An 18,086-nucleotide genomic window follows, 5' to 3' on the forward strand; every position below is an offset into this window, starting at 1 on the left:
CACAAACAGGCCTGAAACTGTCCCCACAGAGATATCTCAGGTCTGCCCATTTAATTCAGGAAGTAACTCCATACTTGCTGTAAGAGGTATTATTCCTACTGACATCACCAGTTAGTAGATGTATTGGGTGTAAATGGCGAGGTTTTGGTAGTGGGGGGGCCACAGGTGTGAGAACAGGCCAGAGGCTGCCTTGTGCAGGACACAGCTGGTGTCCACACCAGACCCAGCACAGGCCACAGCTGAGCCCATCAGGGGAACTTGTGGTAGCCCTGAACCAATCTGCAAAGCTGATGGTGCCTCTGTGAGATCTTGAAGGGCAGAAAATGCCACACAGGCAGGGAAAAAAACAAAAGAAAACAGGAGTGGAAGCACCAAGGTCAGAGAAGGAGGGAAGGAGGTGCTCCAGGCATCAGAGCAGGTATTGCCCCCACAGCCCTCGGGACAGGGTGCCTGCTGGAACAGAGGAAATAAAAGTGTGGGGAAGGAGAAGTGGCAGAGAGGAGCTGCTATGGGCTGGCCACAGCCCCCCTTCCCCATCCCTGACACCCCCCTGGAATGGGCAGGAGGAGATTGAAGAGTCAGGAACAGGGAAGTTGAGCCTGGGAAAGGGCAGGGGGGCAGGGTAGGGAAGTGTTGTTTTGTCTTTGTTTCTCACTACCCAGAACTATTTTAACTGGCAATAAATTCATTTTAGTCAGGTCAAGACTGCTTACCAGTTACTGTCACAAGCAAACCAATCTCCCTGTTTTAATCTCAACCCATTTCTCATCCAATTTTCTCCCCCCATCCTGTTGAGGAGGGTGAGAGAGTGGCTGGGTGGGCACCTGGCTGCTGGCCAAAGCTAACCCACCCCAGTACCCAACTGTTCTGCCATATGTTCAGCCAGTGATGGCATTTTGCCTGTTAATATCAGCATTAAACTCTTTCTTCAAGCAAAATGTGGTTTCTCACAATACCTGAGTATCTTTTCTGTCCTTGTGATTTTGAAATAGGGAGCCTCGGCGAACAGATCTCTTGAGAAGTATCCATCTTCACAGGTTGCTTCCCACCATAACAATCCAGGATCAAATCCAGATCATCTTCATCAGCAAGCAAGGAAGCTTTCATAATCTAAACAAAGGTGGGAAGCCAAGCCTGCTCGTTAGCAATCGATCACTCACAGCAGCAGGTAGCTGATCTCATCAGCTCCTTTCCCAACCAAGAGAACTTCTACGTGCTGCACGTGACCAAACGAAGCCACCGATATTTCAAGTAACAGCGAAGGCACGCAGTCGGGAACCGAAGGCAAGCTCGTCAGCTGATAAGCCTTCTACACACTACTCGTTAAATCAGTGTCACAGTACTTGTTAGGATGGGTGTGAAGTCCTAAAATAATCATGTTTTCTTATATCTTAGCTCTATCTACTTGTTTTTCAGCTTAAGTAATAACTCCACTATTTTTTCCTTACAAATCAAAAACACAGGCAGAAGCCCGCAAGTGTTCCAGGTACCATCCTGTCGACAAATAAAATCACCAAACCTCCAGTCATGACCCTGGTTGCCACAAGCTGGTCCTGAGGCAGGGCAGTACTTTAGCTGGTCCTGGCTGGGTAGTAGTTTAGCTTATCATGTTGCCCACCCTTCAGAATCTGGAGAACTGAAGTCTAGCCTTAAGATGACTTTCATTTCTGCATGAAGCTTTTCTTGGCTGTTTACCACAGACACACAGGAGTCCGAAGTAAGTCTGAATCACACTACAGGTGCAATGTATAGTTTAGTACAAGTTGGATACAAATACATTTGGGGAGGTAAACTGAGAAGTTAGTGATAAACTTTACCGAGTCACAGAATCACAGAATCATTCAGGTTGGAAAAGCCCCTCGGGATCATCGAGTCCAACCCTCAGCCCGACTCTACAAAGTTCTCCCCTACCCCACATCCCCCCACAGCTCATCCAAACGGCCCTTAAACACACCCAGGGATGGGGACTCCACCCCCTCCCTGGGCAGCCTATTCCACTCTCTGACCACTCTTGCTGGGAAACATTTTTTCCTCATGCCCAGTCTGAACCTCCCCTGTTGCAGTTTAAAGCCGTTCCCTCTTGTTCTGTCACTAATTCCCTGGGAGAAGAGACCAGCACCAACCTCTCTACAACGTCCTTTCAGGGAGCTGTAGAGAGTGATGAGGTCTCCCCTCAGCCTTCTCCTCCTCACACTGAACAGTCCCAGCTCCTTCAATCTCTCCTCACAGGATTTATTCTCCAGGCCCTTCCCCAGCCTCGTTGCCCTCCTCTGCACTCGCTCCAGCCCCTCGAGATCTCTCTCGTATTGAGGTGCCCAAAACTGGACACAACCCTCCAGGTGCGGCCTCACCAGTGCAGAGCACAGGGGGACTATCACCTCCCTGCTTCTGCTGGTCACACTATTGCTGATCCAAGCCAGGATGCCGTTGGCTTTCTTAGCCACCCAGGCACACTGCTGGCTCATGTTCCTCTCCGAAAGGGAAGGGAAACTGCAGGAGCCTCACCTGTAAGACGTGGGGGTTAATCCCCAGGGTCGACGCGATGTGAGTGGAGGCAGGCACTGCCTCCTGCTCTTCTACCGTGCTCTCCTCCACAGCAAAGTCCTGGGGAGGCTCCTGGGTGATGTCCGCCATGTCGCTGTCCAGTTCCACCACCCTGCCCAGCTGCTCCACTTCCGGGCTCTGTGGACACAGGCAGAGGCCACGTCAGACAACACCACATTGCAACAGTTCCCCGAGAAAGAGTATTGGAAGTTTCAACAATCACCTGCAAACGAAGCGGAGTACTCCCTTGCTTGTGTCAAGACTCCACATTAAGTTTAGGGATGAGTATCTATAACCTACTCCCGCTTTCTTCAGAGTTGTAACAGTGCAAGTTAAAGCGAAGGAGAAGTCACGGTTTAGGGACGCCCTCCTGAAGTTTACAGAGTTCTGCCATTCAGTTTAAGAAACTATTCTTCAGCTTTCCACTTCGCATACGACCAACAAAAAGGAAGAGTTTTGTGCATTCTGCCTTCCTCCCCTTCTCACTCAAGATGCTATTACACAAAGTTTCCTGTGCCTCGGATGTTTTAAGACGACTGAGAAACCAGTTTAAAAGCAGCAATTCTCCAGCATTAACTGTGGTACCACTGGTGCTGGTGAGCAGATGAGTCACTGTAATACCTGCTTTGTCTCCCCAACTGTGAGGTAGCACAAGTTAAAAACATCGAGTCTATATTTCACAGAGAACTTAGTAGAAGTTTTTAAGACTTGAGTCCCTTCAAGATCACATAAGACTGTCACAGAGGGTGTGTGCACGCACACGCATGTGTCAAACTATTTTTTTTTATATTTTAAACCAGGACATAACTGACATTGGACTGGAAAATTGTAGGGATTTTCCAATGATATTCTACTTATTGCTAGCATGTGAGCAGTTCAAAAGTTAAATACAGTAGTTCTCTCCCAATCTGCAGCTCAATTTCACAACTCTACTGCTAGTCCAAGGCAGGAGGAAGAATCAGCTTGATGAGTTTTCTGAAGGCAATCACAGGGCATCACCTCTGCGATGAGCTGGAGGTGACCTCTGCGCACCTTTCATCGCTCTGGACAACTTGGAGTCACACTCCAGGCAGGGCCAGAAAACCTTCAGCTGGCACAACCAAGGAGCAGACATCAGAAATGAACTCTGGCTGCTGTCCTCATGCCCCCTCCGCCCAGCTCGCCGACCGCAGGGACAGTGGGGAGCCCCCTCAGTGGCACCAAGCACGCCGTGAGCCACTCAACCGGGTGTCAGGAACTGTCTGACAGGACAAAAAACCCTGGAGGGGGCCAGTCCTTGCTGGTATTGTGCAGCTCACAGGCCAGGTGAAAAAAGGCACTTGGTCCGAGAGGAACTGGCCCAGGCCACGTTAGCGGAATGGCCTTGGGGTGGTTCCCAAGGGGGTCAAATCCCAAACCAGCACACGCTGGTCGTGCACCAGACTAACCAGTGCCTGTTGCTTAGATATGAGCATCCTGTGAAAAATTCATGCTTAGAGCTCACGCGGCTTCCAGAAGCAACCACGAACAGACTGCTGAAGCAACACTCTGGAGCGATGCAAATATATGAGCAAGGAAACCGCGGCAGACAGGTCACTGGAAATCATGCTGAGGAATTTAAGAGCATATTCAAATGGCTGCTTCTTAGCTCATTAGAATCTGCCAAGAAACGCGATGAAGGTTATCCGATGAGGCAGATAAAATTAGACTGGGGGTTCTGTAAAGATAGAACTTAACGGCAGACACGGCAGGAGCATTAGCTGGCGGTATCTGAGCATGCCAGCAGTATGTGGAACAGATTTACAAGTCAAAATATGGTTAGAAACACAAAAGTTTCACTACTCCCTTCATTGTGCTTTAATGCAGCCAGGTCCCTGGTGTAACTATTTCCCGGGGACCTTGCAACATTAATAAATTCATTAATATTCAAGCTAGTGAGGGAAGAAAAACACCTCAACTCTAGATCCTAAATGCTTCCTACAGACTAAATAATGTTATTTTCAGATGCTTTACATGCCAAGAGTTTGGCAAGCTTTTAAGCCATGCTATGTTGTTTCTCAGGGGTTTGGGCAACGAAGCTGATGTTTTTCCTATTTTCAGAAACAAAAACCTTAGTTAACGGTATGCAAGTCAAAGAGGTTAATTAACCCGGGCAAGGTTTTGCCAACTACTTTTGAATCTGTAAGACAGGTCTGAATAAGTGACACATATTCCCAATATTTTTGACTGCTTAAAACATCAGCTCTGGTCCCCAGTAATCTGAACAAGAAGGGAAACTGGGAAGCGGTACAGACAGGCGAGGCTGTTCAACAGCCACGCGTTCAGCTCAAAATGCAAATACTTCAGCCATCTACCTTACGAGAGTGGGATAAACTGGCAAGTTTTAATTAGCCGGTTGAGGCAGGAGGAGCAATAAAGCAGCAGCGGTGCGCTATGCGGGGTCCTGCCGAAGCAGAATCCGTAGGAGAGGTGGCAGCTCACCTCAGCTGTGGCTACAGGAGAACCTTCTGCACCAACAGTGGACTGTGCTGTCAGTGGGGGTCAGGACTCGCGCCGCTGGCTCTACCGAAAGGTGTTTCAGTGAACTGCTGCCGCCAGACCTTCGCTTCAGGCCCTCCGACCCAAAGCGGTGGGGCTGGAATGGCTCACACAGAGCCACTTCTGCAGTGGTTATAACTAGCTCGCAGACTACGTAAGATTAAAACCAATTCTCAGTTATTTAGTATCGTCCTACCACAACAGTCATGAAACTGTTGTTTTGCACAAGCAGTGATGAAGTGTGGTTTGTTCTGTCTCCCAACACTAGGAACAGACCCTTGTCCAGAGGGCTCTAAGTTACACAAAACCATCAGCCAACGAAGGGAAACGCTACTGTAACACCTCCTGGTTTCGAAAGAACGAGACCCCGTACAAACAACAAAAAGGAAAAAAATAAAGTGTTTGACCTATGTGACAGTACTGCCTCTTAAGCTGTTGACTCTGGAGATGCAGAAATAAAACCCTCCTCCTCTGCTTCCCCGTGCTATGAGACATCACGAACACTGGGCACCCGCCAAGCGGCACGGTGGCACGTGGTCCACGCCTCGGCGAGCCGCCAGCTCGGAGATCGCCTTGCGCCGCGCTCCCGGAGTACCGAAGGGTAAAGCAGAAAGCCTGCTCACACACCGCAACAAAACCCCCTCAGCACGTCCTGGCCAGCTGCTCAGCCCTCCAGCACGCCTAACCTGCTGAAGGTTTAACTTTCACACCTAGGCAATCGAGAATCCAGTTTTGGAAAAAAAAGGAAAAAAATATTCTGCTTTCTGCACTTGCTTTGTGTTTTCTAACAAGTTACTTCAAAAAGCTACAGGTAGTTCACAAACATTTACCATTAACACCTGGTATAAAGAGGATATTCCATCCCCTCAATGCCAGGATGCTTTCCAAATAGGCTGTTTTTTCACCCACAATGAAGCAGCTCCTAATTTACCTTGACAATCCCCAAACTACTTACGTTTGGAAAATGTAATTAGTTTGGATATTGCCATTTGGATATTGTCACATTTGGAAAAGCGCATCAGCTGCAGCTAGACTAACCTTTAAACTCATGTAAAAGGGATTTTTTTAAAAATGAAATTTTGATTTTAAATTAAACAAAATGTAGAGATTTGAGAGACTGCATGGAACGAAATGTAAGATTTGAGAGACTGCACAGAACGAAATGTAAGATTTGAGAGACTGCACGAAACGGAATGTGAAGATTTGAGAGGTTTAAAGGGGTTACCAATGAACTGGCTAAAGCACTACCTTCCCTGGGTCAGACAGAGGCGTACTGCTGGGGATGTTTTACAGAGCTTTAGAAGCGGTCACATCCAACCCAAATACACTTAAAAATCCAGCATATAACCAGCCTTAAAAAAGTAATTTTTAATAAAAATAGAGCACATTCTTAAAATATAAAGCGTACAGTCTTGCATACTAAATGATGGTCGAGTCAAATTAGCGCACAATGTCATTCTCAAGGCAGGCAGCACAAGGCGTTATAATTCTATAGCATATACTCAATATTCACAAAAACCAACTTTTCTTCTGTAAGTGGTGCAAATATGCCAAACTCAATCTAGACCAGAAGTTAAACAAGAAACAAGGGTTTAAAGCCTTCCCATCCCCCACATATCCCCAGTATGAGATGTCAAGTATCTTAATGAAAAAGAACATGCAAACACTCATCAAGAGGTCAGAAGAGCTACTACTAGTGCAACTTTGGGTAAGGTTTTGCTCTTCGGTTTCCAGGCTACTCCTTACTTCAACAACCCCTCCCTCGGCACCAGCTATTCTTCAAATTTCATTTTATGAATTCCCTTTTAGTCACTGTCCTCCTTCTACCTGAGACGGAGGCGTTGGCTTGCCGTTTAGGGTCATTTGCTGGGGTGGCAGATGCCCTGGGGGCGGCACAGGCGCAGTTTTTAGCTTCTTTGTGTCCACTTTGGAAGGATGCTCTTCCTCTTCCTCATCTGAATCCTGCAAGCCATACTTGGAAAAGTGTGCCACCTGCGCAACGAGAAGGGCAGACAGGTCACAGCTTGGAGAAGAGATTTCAGGCAGCCATTTCAGAAAGGTCTGAACAAGGAGCTGGGGTAACTGTCCACCCGACACAGCCGGAACAAATTCAGCTTTTGGACAGACCAAGAACATCCGCCATAGGCAGGTCTTTGGCCACCCAAAGAAGTTGTGATCACCTCGGTGAGGACAGTTTGCACCCAGCTGAAGGATGTGAGATACTTTACAGAAGCTGAGCAAAGTTTGAATTACAAGTTCTCAGGAGATTCTAACTTCAGAGTACTTCCAGTATTCCTGTAAGTCACTCTAGCTAGAGCAAGGCATTACCTTGAAGACCCAGGATCCGGTCTCTGGGCGGTATTCCTTGAATCGAGCGCCCTGCTTCCGAGACACAGACTCCAGTCTGCCTTCGTAATTCATCTCTGCCAGTCGTTCAGGGCTTTTGATCAGGCAACGAGACGTTTTATCTGTAGGCCAGACTCCATCTAAGGTAACTTCTGCTCGTCTGTTAAAGACAGGCAAAAGTGTAAGAGACAAGAAGGTTCAGCACAAAGCTACTGGAGTATACAACAAAAAAAAAAAAGAAAACGTGGGCTCAAACCAGCTTTTAAACCCTGTTTCTGGTTCAGAAACTTGCAAGTATCTAATAACTGTGTAATGCTGCAATCTGAGTGCACATCTCTGATTTAGATTTCTTGGTGGCCGCCTGCAAACACAGTAGATTGTCAGTACTATAAAAAACACCCTTACTAGCCACTGGCCCCACACACATTTAAAAATTACCTATTTAAACCTTCACCAATAGGTGGTTTCCTTTCATCGTCGGGGTAAACAATAACTTCTTTTCTACGGATATGTACAATGTCATCCAGATTTAAGTTAGTCAGATTTATGTCTCCTTCGAAGTAAATTGATCCATAACCTGCAAAACAAAACAAACCATCCCAATTTGTCCACGGAGGATCTCATGGCAGAGAATCCCCGTTCCTGTTGTACTCCTGTACTCCTCCTTTCCCCACCTCACTCCTGGCTCTGTCATGTCTCCAGAACAACGTACAAGCAACTCCTCCTTCCCAGTGTGAAAATACTGAAGATGCATTATCCACTTTATAGTCATTTCTTTTGCACAGAAAGCTTTTTGTTATCACTTGGCTATTCGTATTGCCAACACAAATATTAAGTGTACCCTCAGCTTTGTAGCATATTTACAAAAAGTGTTTTAAAAAATAGTATACACCACGTGATTTTTTTTTTTTTTTTTTTAAAGTAAAAGCAGTAAAGAATGGAGTTTGGGCTGAAGGCTCTTCACTACAGCTCAGTCAGCTTCAGCGTAGATAGCAACTAAGATTTGAAAACTCAGGTTTGCTTCGGTGCTCCAGCAAGTTTGGATTTTACAACTCTCGTGTCTAAGAACAAGCAGCACCTCAAAAGCTGCAGGTGCTTTTGTTCTGTTCATAGTCAGGTTTCTCAAGCCGCCCCGTAACACTGGTTGTTAGTACCACACACTGAGACTTTACAAACCTTTGATGCGAGTTGTTCACAGTGCAAGGGCACCGTTGCACCGTTTACAATCCTACCGAGGGCACAGCACTCAGATTTGGGTTCCGTGGCTGTAAAATCACCCTTCAAGCCCCTAGAAGAGCTGCCAGCACTTACCTCTGCGGCCGATGGTGAAATCTGTCACAATACATTCGTTTCTGTCGTTGGTAAATCTGGCCAGCTCCTCCATGGACGGGATGGTGTAATAGCCAGCTCTCGTCAGAACAATTCCTACACCAGAAAATCCATTGAGAACCGGGCTCACAGCAAGCTGTCAACTTTAACATTTCCAGAGTTTCATCCCATTTCTTTTTGCAAGCCTGAACTGAAGGTCCCGAATGAACTGAGAATGAGCACAACAAACCCAGAGAAATCAAACTGCCTTATTTCCACAGCCTTCAGAGAAAGTTCAGACAGTTGCTATGCCAGCTTCCTCCAGCCTAGCAACCTGTCAGGGATCAGTAGGTGTGCAGGGAAAGGGAAAAATGCAAACACATACATCAACACTTGTCAGAAACACTCTCCCAGCTTTAATAATTTGGGGGCTCAAGCACCTGCTGACCAAGATGCGGCATCTTTTACATTTAACAGCCTCCAATGATTTTTTTTATCTATTAACCTGCCTAATGATCTTTAAAATTCACAAAAAGCTTTTTGCATCTACAAAATGCCTGAAGACCTTTCTTTTGAACACGTCACCTGCTGGTTTCATCAGATGCCACATATTACCTAAAAGGATGAACAAAGCTTTTCCTCTTCACCTTCTCCAGATCACTCACGAGTTTAAAAAAAAAAACCAAAACCAAACAACCCTCTAACATATGTCCCCACCTCTTCAACAGCTGTTAAGTCTTAGTTAAGGGAAAGGTACTCAAGACCCCTCATCACATTTTCACACTTCTCCATCACTTCCAGTTTTACTAAACCCTGAGACTGAATTGAGAGGACTGAAAACACACGCACGATGGGTCTATAGAGACACAACCACGTTCCTTTCCCGGCAAACCCTACAGGGCAGTTTGCACGTTGGTAACTACCAGGTATGAGACTTCTAACTCTAAGATAGATCTTGCTCCGGAATGACAGTCAACTCAGTCTACTACCGCAGAACACTTACAGATTGGGTCCTCCTCCTCCTCCCTCTCATGCATCTCACTACCTCAATCTAAGATAAAATTGGGTGATGAAATTTAACTGCTCATTCATTCAGCAGAGAAAATTTCTGCACTAGGTAAGAGACTGAAAAGCAAGATCTGTATTCTGAAGAGGAGGGAAGGGAAAAGAGGAAAAGCTCAGGGTCTAAAACAGCAAAAGAGAACTTTACTGAGGCGTGCACGAAGAGCTGTCAGGAACTACACGCCCGGTGCCCAGGCAGAGTCTAACCTGCAGGATGCAGATGATGCACGGTCTCAGGCTCCTCTTCACGCTCATCCTGGAGGGAATCGTCATGAAACGAGGCATCTTCACTGCTGCCTTCCATGCCATTTCGCAAGGCCGCCCGCATGTTCAGAGCCACAATGCTATCATCCACGTTGTTCTGGTGCCTCTGCACCGTGTTCTCTGGGCTCTGTGGGATGGGCTTGGCAATGGGGTTAGTGTAAAACCTCGTCACTTCATGATGGTCCTCCTCCTCCTCTCGCTCACCATCTTGTCTGTGGTTTTCATCGGGAGGTACCGACAAAAAGAACCTGAAGAAATGAAGAATAAAGTTGAATTATTTAGTTCTAAGGGACTTATGTCAACATTACAATTCTGCTGGCTTTTCACAGAGAAAGCAAACAGGATCACCACACGAACTGCAGAGTCAGCAGACTGAGGGAAGCAATTGCTCTCTTCCCTCTGCCCTTGTTAGACACCCTCTGCCATTCTGCATCTAATCTGGGCTCCCACTACAAGATAGTGGTAAGACTGAGAAAGGGGTACCATGATGGCTGGGGGACTAAAGCACATGCCCCATGAGGAGAGCTTGAGGGAACTGGGTTGCTCAGCCTGGAGAAAAGGCTTGCAGCGGGGTGTAATAGCAGCCTTCCAACAGCCCAGACAAAATTCAGGCTCTCCACAGATAGGTGTGGCAGAAGGATGAGAAAAAAAACAAGTCAAATTAAAACAGGGAAATCAATGAGGACAGTCAAGAACTGGAACAGGGACCCAGAGAGGCTGCAGAATCTCTATCCACAGAGGTTTGAGACCCCCCCAACTGGACAAAGTCCCCAACAACAGGTCTGAATTCAGCACCGAGACTGCATGAGGCACAGAGACCTCCCCAGGTCACCTCAACCTGAACAACTCAACAACTTGTGAACCAGACTGTCACTGACTTTTGTGCCCAAAATACACACAGCTTTAGAAGAATGGGATCATTAAGTCTTGCAGGCACCGTGATCAAATCAAACTTGAGGACACTCTAGTGACAGTCGGTCCAAAACTCCAGCTTCAGAGAGCTGCCTGCTGTGCCCGGTTGCTGGCACCGCAGTCAAACACCTCTGCCCCGTCATGAACCGCCCAGGTCAGGACTAAGGTGATCAGAAACAAGGTTCCCCCTCCCATAATCACTTCTTCTAGTTGCTTTAAATAAAATCAAAATGGTGAGCTGGTCAGGAATTTTTCCAGCCTCTGATTTAAAAAAATAATAAAAAAAAAGGAGTTCATCTGAAATATGGCCACAGGTTTTTAGAGGAAGTCAGTATTCAGGCATCTGGGGGGAAGAGATGGCCTTAGAGAGTCCTCATTTTAGCATGCAGAGAACACATACGGCCTTAGATATTCCTCCTTTTAATATGTAGGAAACACTGTTATGAGACATTTGGATCAGTGGAGCTTCCCTGCAGTTCCCACATTACTGAGGACTAAGCAGGAGAGGTTCTTCTCACCTCAGGGTCAGGTTTATCGCTTCCTCAAGAAATGGCCTAGTTTCTTGCTACAGGGAATGAAGAGAAAATATCCAGAAAAGAGTTCATTCCTCTCGGAACTCCTCATTTTGAATGGATACCACTGGTATGTGACCACACAGGAAGAATATACAGCTTAAGAGGAAATGAATCTCACAATAGGTCAAGCTGCTTCCAAAGAACAGCTGAGACGACATCCCTGAAAATAACTACCTATTCTATTAAAAATAATTTAGAGACAGGCATAACCAGTTTGCATTCTCCTAAGTATAAACACCTGCATGATGACTCAACATACCGATCTCCATTCTCTGGATACTCTGAAGGAGAAGCCAGGTCTTCATTTTCCCGATTAACAGGTGAGAAGAGATTGCTACTGTTGAGATTCTTCAAAACCAACTTTTTGATGCTCTTCCTAAATAAAACACCAGAGAGAAATTTGGATATATCCACTGCATAAATCTGTATTTCGTGTTAATTCACATGCTCCAGGGACCAGGAACCAGCTGTGTGACCTGTTCCCGCACTCAGAACGTATCAAGCGTTCTGTAAGAGCACTGCAGTAGCTGAGGTATAAAAACTCTTCTAAGAATTCAATTCAAGGCTTTGGTTTATCAGTAAGAATGAAAACCACAAGTCATTGAAAGCTTCAAAACCCAAGTTCAGTAAAGCACAGTATTAACTGTTTTACAAAACAGCTTCTCCCCAGAAGCACAGAACCCTGCAGAGGAAGTCTGGCCCATGGATGCCGGGGGTTCTTCACTCCAGGGTCCCTTCAGGAGCAAGTCAAGGGCTAGGCTAGGGCTCGCTGCCCGCAGGCTGGAGACCACCGAACATCACCACTTACACTCAGAGTCATCCAAGTACCCCTCTGCTCTGATCTTTTGTTCATTTGGTGTTTTTCAATAAAACACCCGAGTAATTCCATACCCCGCTCTCTCCCAGGGAAGTGAACAGATGGTTCAGGCTAAATTAAAGACAAACCAAGTTCACCCAAGTCACTAAATGTTTTTAAAAAAGCCTATGCTTAGAAGTACTTTCAAGGACTGATGCATCTTTCTCCAAAGGTGTTTTGTTGTTGTTGTTTTTAACTAAACCCCAAAGCCTTCCAAACCCCTTTTCAATTCGATTGCCACCGGTGCTCTTGAAGACTGAAACCAAAAGCTTCAGCAGGGCAGACCCACAGCAGCACCATTCCCTTCTCACAAACATCTGTGTATCTGAACCAGAACCAGTGCCGGGCTATGAAAACGTCAGAAATCTGCCTTCTTCATACGAGGTGCATTAGCAAACCCAGTGACACTTCTCCTTCAGAAGCAGGAAGTATGACACCCTACGGGCTCTCCTTGTAATATTCCTCCATGACTTCATAGAAGCTTCGCTCCAATCACGGGCTGACCTCATTTTACAGCTTATTTGGCCTGAACAGTTTAAGCTGACCATTTCCACCTCCCCTACAGAAAATATTTCTATTCAAATGTTACACAAAAACTGTTATCCCTATTCATATTTGAACCAGGTTACAAAACAGTCATGAAATTTAGGACACTATGCAGTTTACTTAATCCGATCAGAAGATTCTCGCACCGCCTCCTCCCTCCAACATACACAAAAGAAAAACTAACTTTGGCATGAATGCACCATTGGACAGGGATGGCTCGTCATCATCAAGACCATCAAAGAGATGAGATTTAGCAGAGCCAGCTGACTGCAAGGCTTTCGGTCGCACTCTGGTCGCCGGACGCGGAGTCAGTTTGTAGTGGGTGGGTGTTGTTAATGCCTTCTGAGCTGCTGGGTTAGTTGGTTTCAGCCTCTGAAACAAAAAGATGAAGAATTGGAGTTTTCATTCCAGTTACTGTAAGGGTTTGCGGAGGGTGAGAGCGCCCACTTCAAGGCTCTCCAGTCAAGGACCTTTTCACAGAATCATCGAGGTTGGAAAAGCCCTTGAAGATCATCTAGTCCAACCATTAACCTCACACCAACCGTTCTCAACTACACAAAAATGCAAAAGGGATAAAGGGGAAGCAACAAACCAAACCAGAGACCCAAAGCTGGTTGACAACAGGTAGCGGAAACAACACCGAAGACCAAAAGTCTCCAGTCAACTCACTGATAGGCCGTTAAGCAGCTACAGGCAGAGCTTTGGAGAGGGCCACCCTGGACTACAAGGGAGGCTCTACAGAGAGACTTGGATAGGTTGGATCGGTGGCCAACGTCAACGGGATGAGCTTCAACAAGGCCAAGTGCCAGGTCCTGCACTTGGGCCACAACAACCCCCTGCATGGCTACAGGCTTGGGGAGGAGTGGCTGGAGCTGTCTGGAAGAGAAGGGTCTGGGGGTTCTCATTGACAAGCAGCTGAACAGGAGCCAGCAGTGTGCCCAGGTGGCCAAGAAAGCCAACGGCATCCTGGCTTGGATCAGCAATAGTGTGACCAGCAGAAGCAGGGAGGTGACAGTCCCCCTGTGCTCTGCACTGGTGAGGCCACACCTGGAGGGTTGTGTCCAGTTTTGGGCACCTCAATCCGAGAGAGATCTCGAGGGTCTGGAGCGAGTGCAGAGGAGGGCAACGAGCTGGGGAAGGGCCTGGAGAATAAATCCTGTGAGGAGAGATTGAAGGAGCTGGGACTGTTCAGTGTGAGGAGGAGAAGGTGAGGGCAGACCTCATCACTCTCTACAGCTCCCTGAAAGGACATTGTAGAGAGGTTGGTGCTGGTCTCTTCTCCCAGGGAATTAGTGACAGAACAAGAGGGAACGGCTTTAAACTGCAACAGGGGAGGTTCAGACTGGACATCAGGAGAAAAATTTTCCCAGCAAGAGTGGTCAGAGAGTGGAATAGGCTGCCCAGGGAGGGGTGGAGTCCCCATCCCTGGGTGTGTTTAAGGGCCATTTGGATGAGCTGTTCGGGGATGTGGGGTAGGGGAGAACTTTGCAGAATCGGGCTGAGGGTTGGACTCGATGATCCCGAGGGGCTTTTTCAACCTGAATGATTCTGTGACCTCCTGTCCGGGCTGAGTGAATCTGGGGACAGCTACTGGGGTCCCACGGGCGGGTGCAGGCACCCTGAGGGGAAGCCTCGGTGCCTGGAGCATGTGAAGGTCTGTGCTCCAGTCCCTGGGATGGGACCAGTGTGTGCCCCAGGTGTAGCTACTGGTGGTGGACTGGGGTGAGCGAAGGTGTCTGCAACATCCACAGAACCTCCATTGTCCCCAGACCTCAAGCGGGGGGGGGGGGGGGGGGAGTGTGCATATGGAATTCACTGGCAGGCTTCAAGCTGAACTAGCCCACGAGGAGGAGGTCCTGGGTCCCAGCAGGGCTACTGGAGAGGCAGAAGGCTCATGCTGGCGTTGAGGGATCTGTGAGTACAGGGTGCTCATGAAATGAGTGAGCACATGCATCTTTTTGCAGCATCAGGATGGACCAGCCTGCGCTGGGGAGCAGGTAAGAGGGCTCATGACCTGGGCAGGGCTATGGGATGAACAGAGGGGCCACACTAGTGCTGGAGGGGTCCACAAATGTGAGTCTAGAGAGCGTGACCACATGTGTTTTCACCAGGGAACTTCAACTCTTATTAGCCAAAGAGGAGGGAGGGGAGGTGGCTGTGTACAGTTATGTTTTACAGGAGCCCTGGTAGCATTACACGTGGGTGCTGCTGAAGGCAGCCAGCTGTGCTGGTGGGCTCTGTGCTGGGCAGCAGTAATCTCTAGTCCCTGGAATGCACCATTTACAACCTCCCTTAACACTTAAAAAAAGTCTGAAAAGGATTTGTTTTGTTGTCTTTTAAAACAAACCAACAGGACTGTCATAAGAGATGTCATAAGCAAAGCTCAAGCTAAGCACTGAAAATATTCCAAGCACAATTACCCATCTCTATTCTCAACCAGCAGCAGTGAGCATAAAACCCCAAAGCCAAGGCTCTGATGTAGTCAAAAGCAGTAAAAAAGCCACAGGATAAGCAGTTTGCATCCTAGAGGGCACAAAAGGCCACTGCACCAGTATGAGCGTACAGACGGCAACTTGTTTTGCTGCTCACTGCGTACTTAAGTGAAGACAGTGAGCACAGAACATGAATTTGTTTCAAATCTCACTCCGAAAGTGAGTTTAACGTTTACGTGCGCTTACCTCTTCTTTCTTCTTTGGGTCTGACATGGGGTTTCTGAAGAGCGGAGAATCTCCAAAGGGTGAGTAAGTCAAGCTATTGAGGTGCTGCTGAAGGACGGCTTGCTGGGCAGCTGATGCATTTGGGTCTGTCAGTGCTATAAAAAGAACATAATTTTTGAGGTTTAACTGTTTTCCTAATAGAACCAGGGTAGGTAGAACAGACACGCCTCCAATCAGAGGATCTCCTCACAGGAACTCAAATTTCTACACAACCTCCAGCATTCCTTTCCCCTGCTCTTCAGTCGCCATTTCTGCAGCAGTCTGAAGGAAGAAATCCCATTATTCCTTCATTAGAATCTGCAACCACATTCAGTAAGTTTTTATCTGTGAAAAGCTGAGGACATGGAGAGCTACAGATCGGCAGAACGAGCCTGGCCTGCCAAAACCTTTCACTAATACATCTGACTTCTGAAACATCTTTTAAGGAAAAAAGAAAAACCTGTGATGCTAAGTTTTGATGTTCTTGCTATCGCAATCAAACTTACAGATCTAGAGCCCCCTCTACAACAACGGCCTCTTAATTTTGTCTGTCTTCTAGCAACTATTTTTAACTCCCATTAAAATACTTTTAAGTGTTCACGCTATGAAGTGCCTCGAGTAACCTAAAGCAGCTTAATTCTAAGAAAACCAGATTGAATCTGTGCATTCCCAAAGAACACCACAACCAATCTGAGAAACAATGATTTACATCAAGGGAGATACAAGCATGAGAAATACAGATGTATGATGAAAGCAAGACAGAAATATATAAAATCTGACTGCAACACACCGAGTATTTCATCACTATGAGAATGTACCTCCCCTCAATCACATTCTGCCTGTCGTAACTGGTATAGAAGTTACTTTCAGGGGTGTTTCCAGGAGCAGGGAGGCACCTCTGAAGGTCACCTTTCTCCTAGCCCCCTGCTCAAGCAGGGCCACCTGCACCAGGGCTGGGGCAGCCTCACTGAAAAGTGTTTCCTGATGTTCAGAGGGACCCTCCCGTGTTCCAGCGTCCGCCCACGGCCTCTGCTGCTGGCACTGGGCACCACTGGGAAGGGCCTGGCTCTGTCCTCTTGGCACCCTCCCTGCAGTACATGGGTGGGACCCCCTGAGCCATCTCCTGCTGCAGCCCAGGACGCCCTTGGCCACCTTTGCTCGTGGCCACCTCGGTGCCCCCCAGGCCCGTCTCTGGCTGCTGTTTTCCAGCCCATCGGCCCCCAGCAGGTGCTGGTGCCTGGGCTTGTTCCTCCCCAGGGGCAGGACTCAGCACTTGCTGAACTTCACAAGGCTCCCGCCAGCCCACTTCTCCAGCCCACCCAGGTCTCTCTGCATGGCAACATGACCCTCAGGCCCATCAGCCACCCCCACACCTCTTTTGTCACTTAGAGAAGCCCTCTCCTTGTTGCCTTTGAGATCCCTGGCCACATTCAGTTCCAGTTGGGCTTTGGCTTTCCTAAACCCACCCCTGCATGCTCAGACAACGTTTCTGTATTCCTCCCAGACTACCTGCTCCCGTCTGCACCTCCTTTAAGCCTCCTTTTTGTGTTGGAGCTTTGCTGGGACCTGCCACTTTACCTGACTTCACACTCACTGGGATGGAACACTCCTGAGCTCAGAGGAGGGGATCCCTGAACATCCCCCAGTTTTCTTGGGCCTGTCTTCCCACACAGTGTTGCGTGCCACATGTGCATCACTGTTCCCCTGCCCCATGTTTAAAATCACTTTCCTGAAATGGCAGCCTCAGGGGCCATTCAAAGTGCTCACATCTGCCAAACGAGGGGAACGCTGCTGGACGTGGCAGACATTTTCACTTACAAAATGTTAGCGCAAGCGCCCGAAGCTAAAGACTGTTAATTTCCCCAATAGCACAGCATACCTGATAGTTAAGTCCCTCTAGCTATCCTATCAGGAAACACTGGAGAAGCTAACCCTTCACTGCCCCTTTTTTTTTTTTTCCCTGTAAGCACCTACTGTTGCTGCCCCAAATTCAATGATGGGAAATATGTCAGTAATCTTGAAGACAAAGCTCTAAAATAGCTGCAACTATTAGTAATGGTAAGCAAGTCTGAATTAAAAATATATACATACAATTAGCACAAAAAGATGTTATTAATGTGGTCTGCACTGCTACTGAGAACAGAAGTGGCCTCAAACAGACACTCAAACATTTTTTCCCCTCCGAAGCAAAGCATTGGGGTGGGATGTGCTCCTGGGATCGGGCACATCTGAAACATGGAGGAAGCAGCAATCGGACGCGGGTGAATGTACTTACCCACAGCAGGCTGAGGGGCTCCAAAGCCCAGAGTAGCTGTTGATGTATTGAACCCTGGTGCTCCAAACGCTCCCGTTCCCAGTGTTCCCCCGAGTTTAGGCTGGGTGTTCCCAAATAAAGAAGTCTGTCCTGCCCCAAGAGCTGCAGCAGGAGAGATGACCAACATTTACAAGACCGTGACAAAC

General features: G+C 47.5%; 1 protein-coding gene across 4 annotated transcripts in view; it reads right to left on the minus strand.

Moving 5' to 3' along the window:
• Positions 1-18,086, minus strand: part of NUP98 (nucleoporin 98 and 96 precursor) — a 43,086-nt gene that overhangs the window by 10,915 nt on the left and 14,085 nt on the right. For all 4 annotated transcript variants that reach the window (XR_012622194.1, XM_074816604.1, XM_074816606.1 and 1 more), the window contains 11 exons: positions 17,902-18,042; positions 15,609-15,742; positions 13,115-13,302; positions 11,788-11,904; positions 9,985-10,289; positions 8,719-8,832; positions 7,846-7,984; positions 7,390-7,567; positions 6,889-7,053; positions 2,506-2,682; positions 957-1,110 (listed from right to left, as the gene is read on the minus strand). Coding sequence is in view for 3 of the 4 variants with exons in the window: in XM_074816604.1 (XP_074672705.1) it covers positions 957-1,110; positions 2,506-2,682; positions 6,889-7,053; positions 7,390-7,567; positions 7,846-7,984; positions 8,719-8,832; positions 9,985-10,289; positions 11,788-11,904; positions 13,115-13,302; positions 15,609-15,742; positions 17,902-18,042 (1,812 nt within the window). In the remaining variant the exon portion in view is untranslated. The remainder of the gene's footprint in view (positions 1-956; positions 1,111-2,505; positions 2,683-6,888; positions 7,054-7,389; positions 7,568-7,845; positions 7,985-8,718; positions 8,833-9,984; positions 10,290-11,787; positions 11,905-13,114; positions 13,303-15,608; positions 15,743-17,901; positions 18,043-18,086) is intronic.

This window comes from Strix aluco, chromosome 2 (assembly GCF_031877795.1).
Source record: "Strix aluco isolate bStrAlu1 chromosome 2, bStrAlu1.hap1, whole genome shotgun sequence".
Classification (NCBI taxonomy): Eukaryota; Metazoa; Chordata; class Aves; order Strigiformes; family Strigidae; genus Strix; species Strix aluco.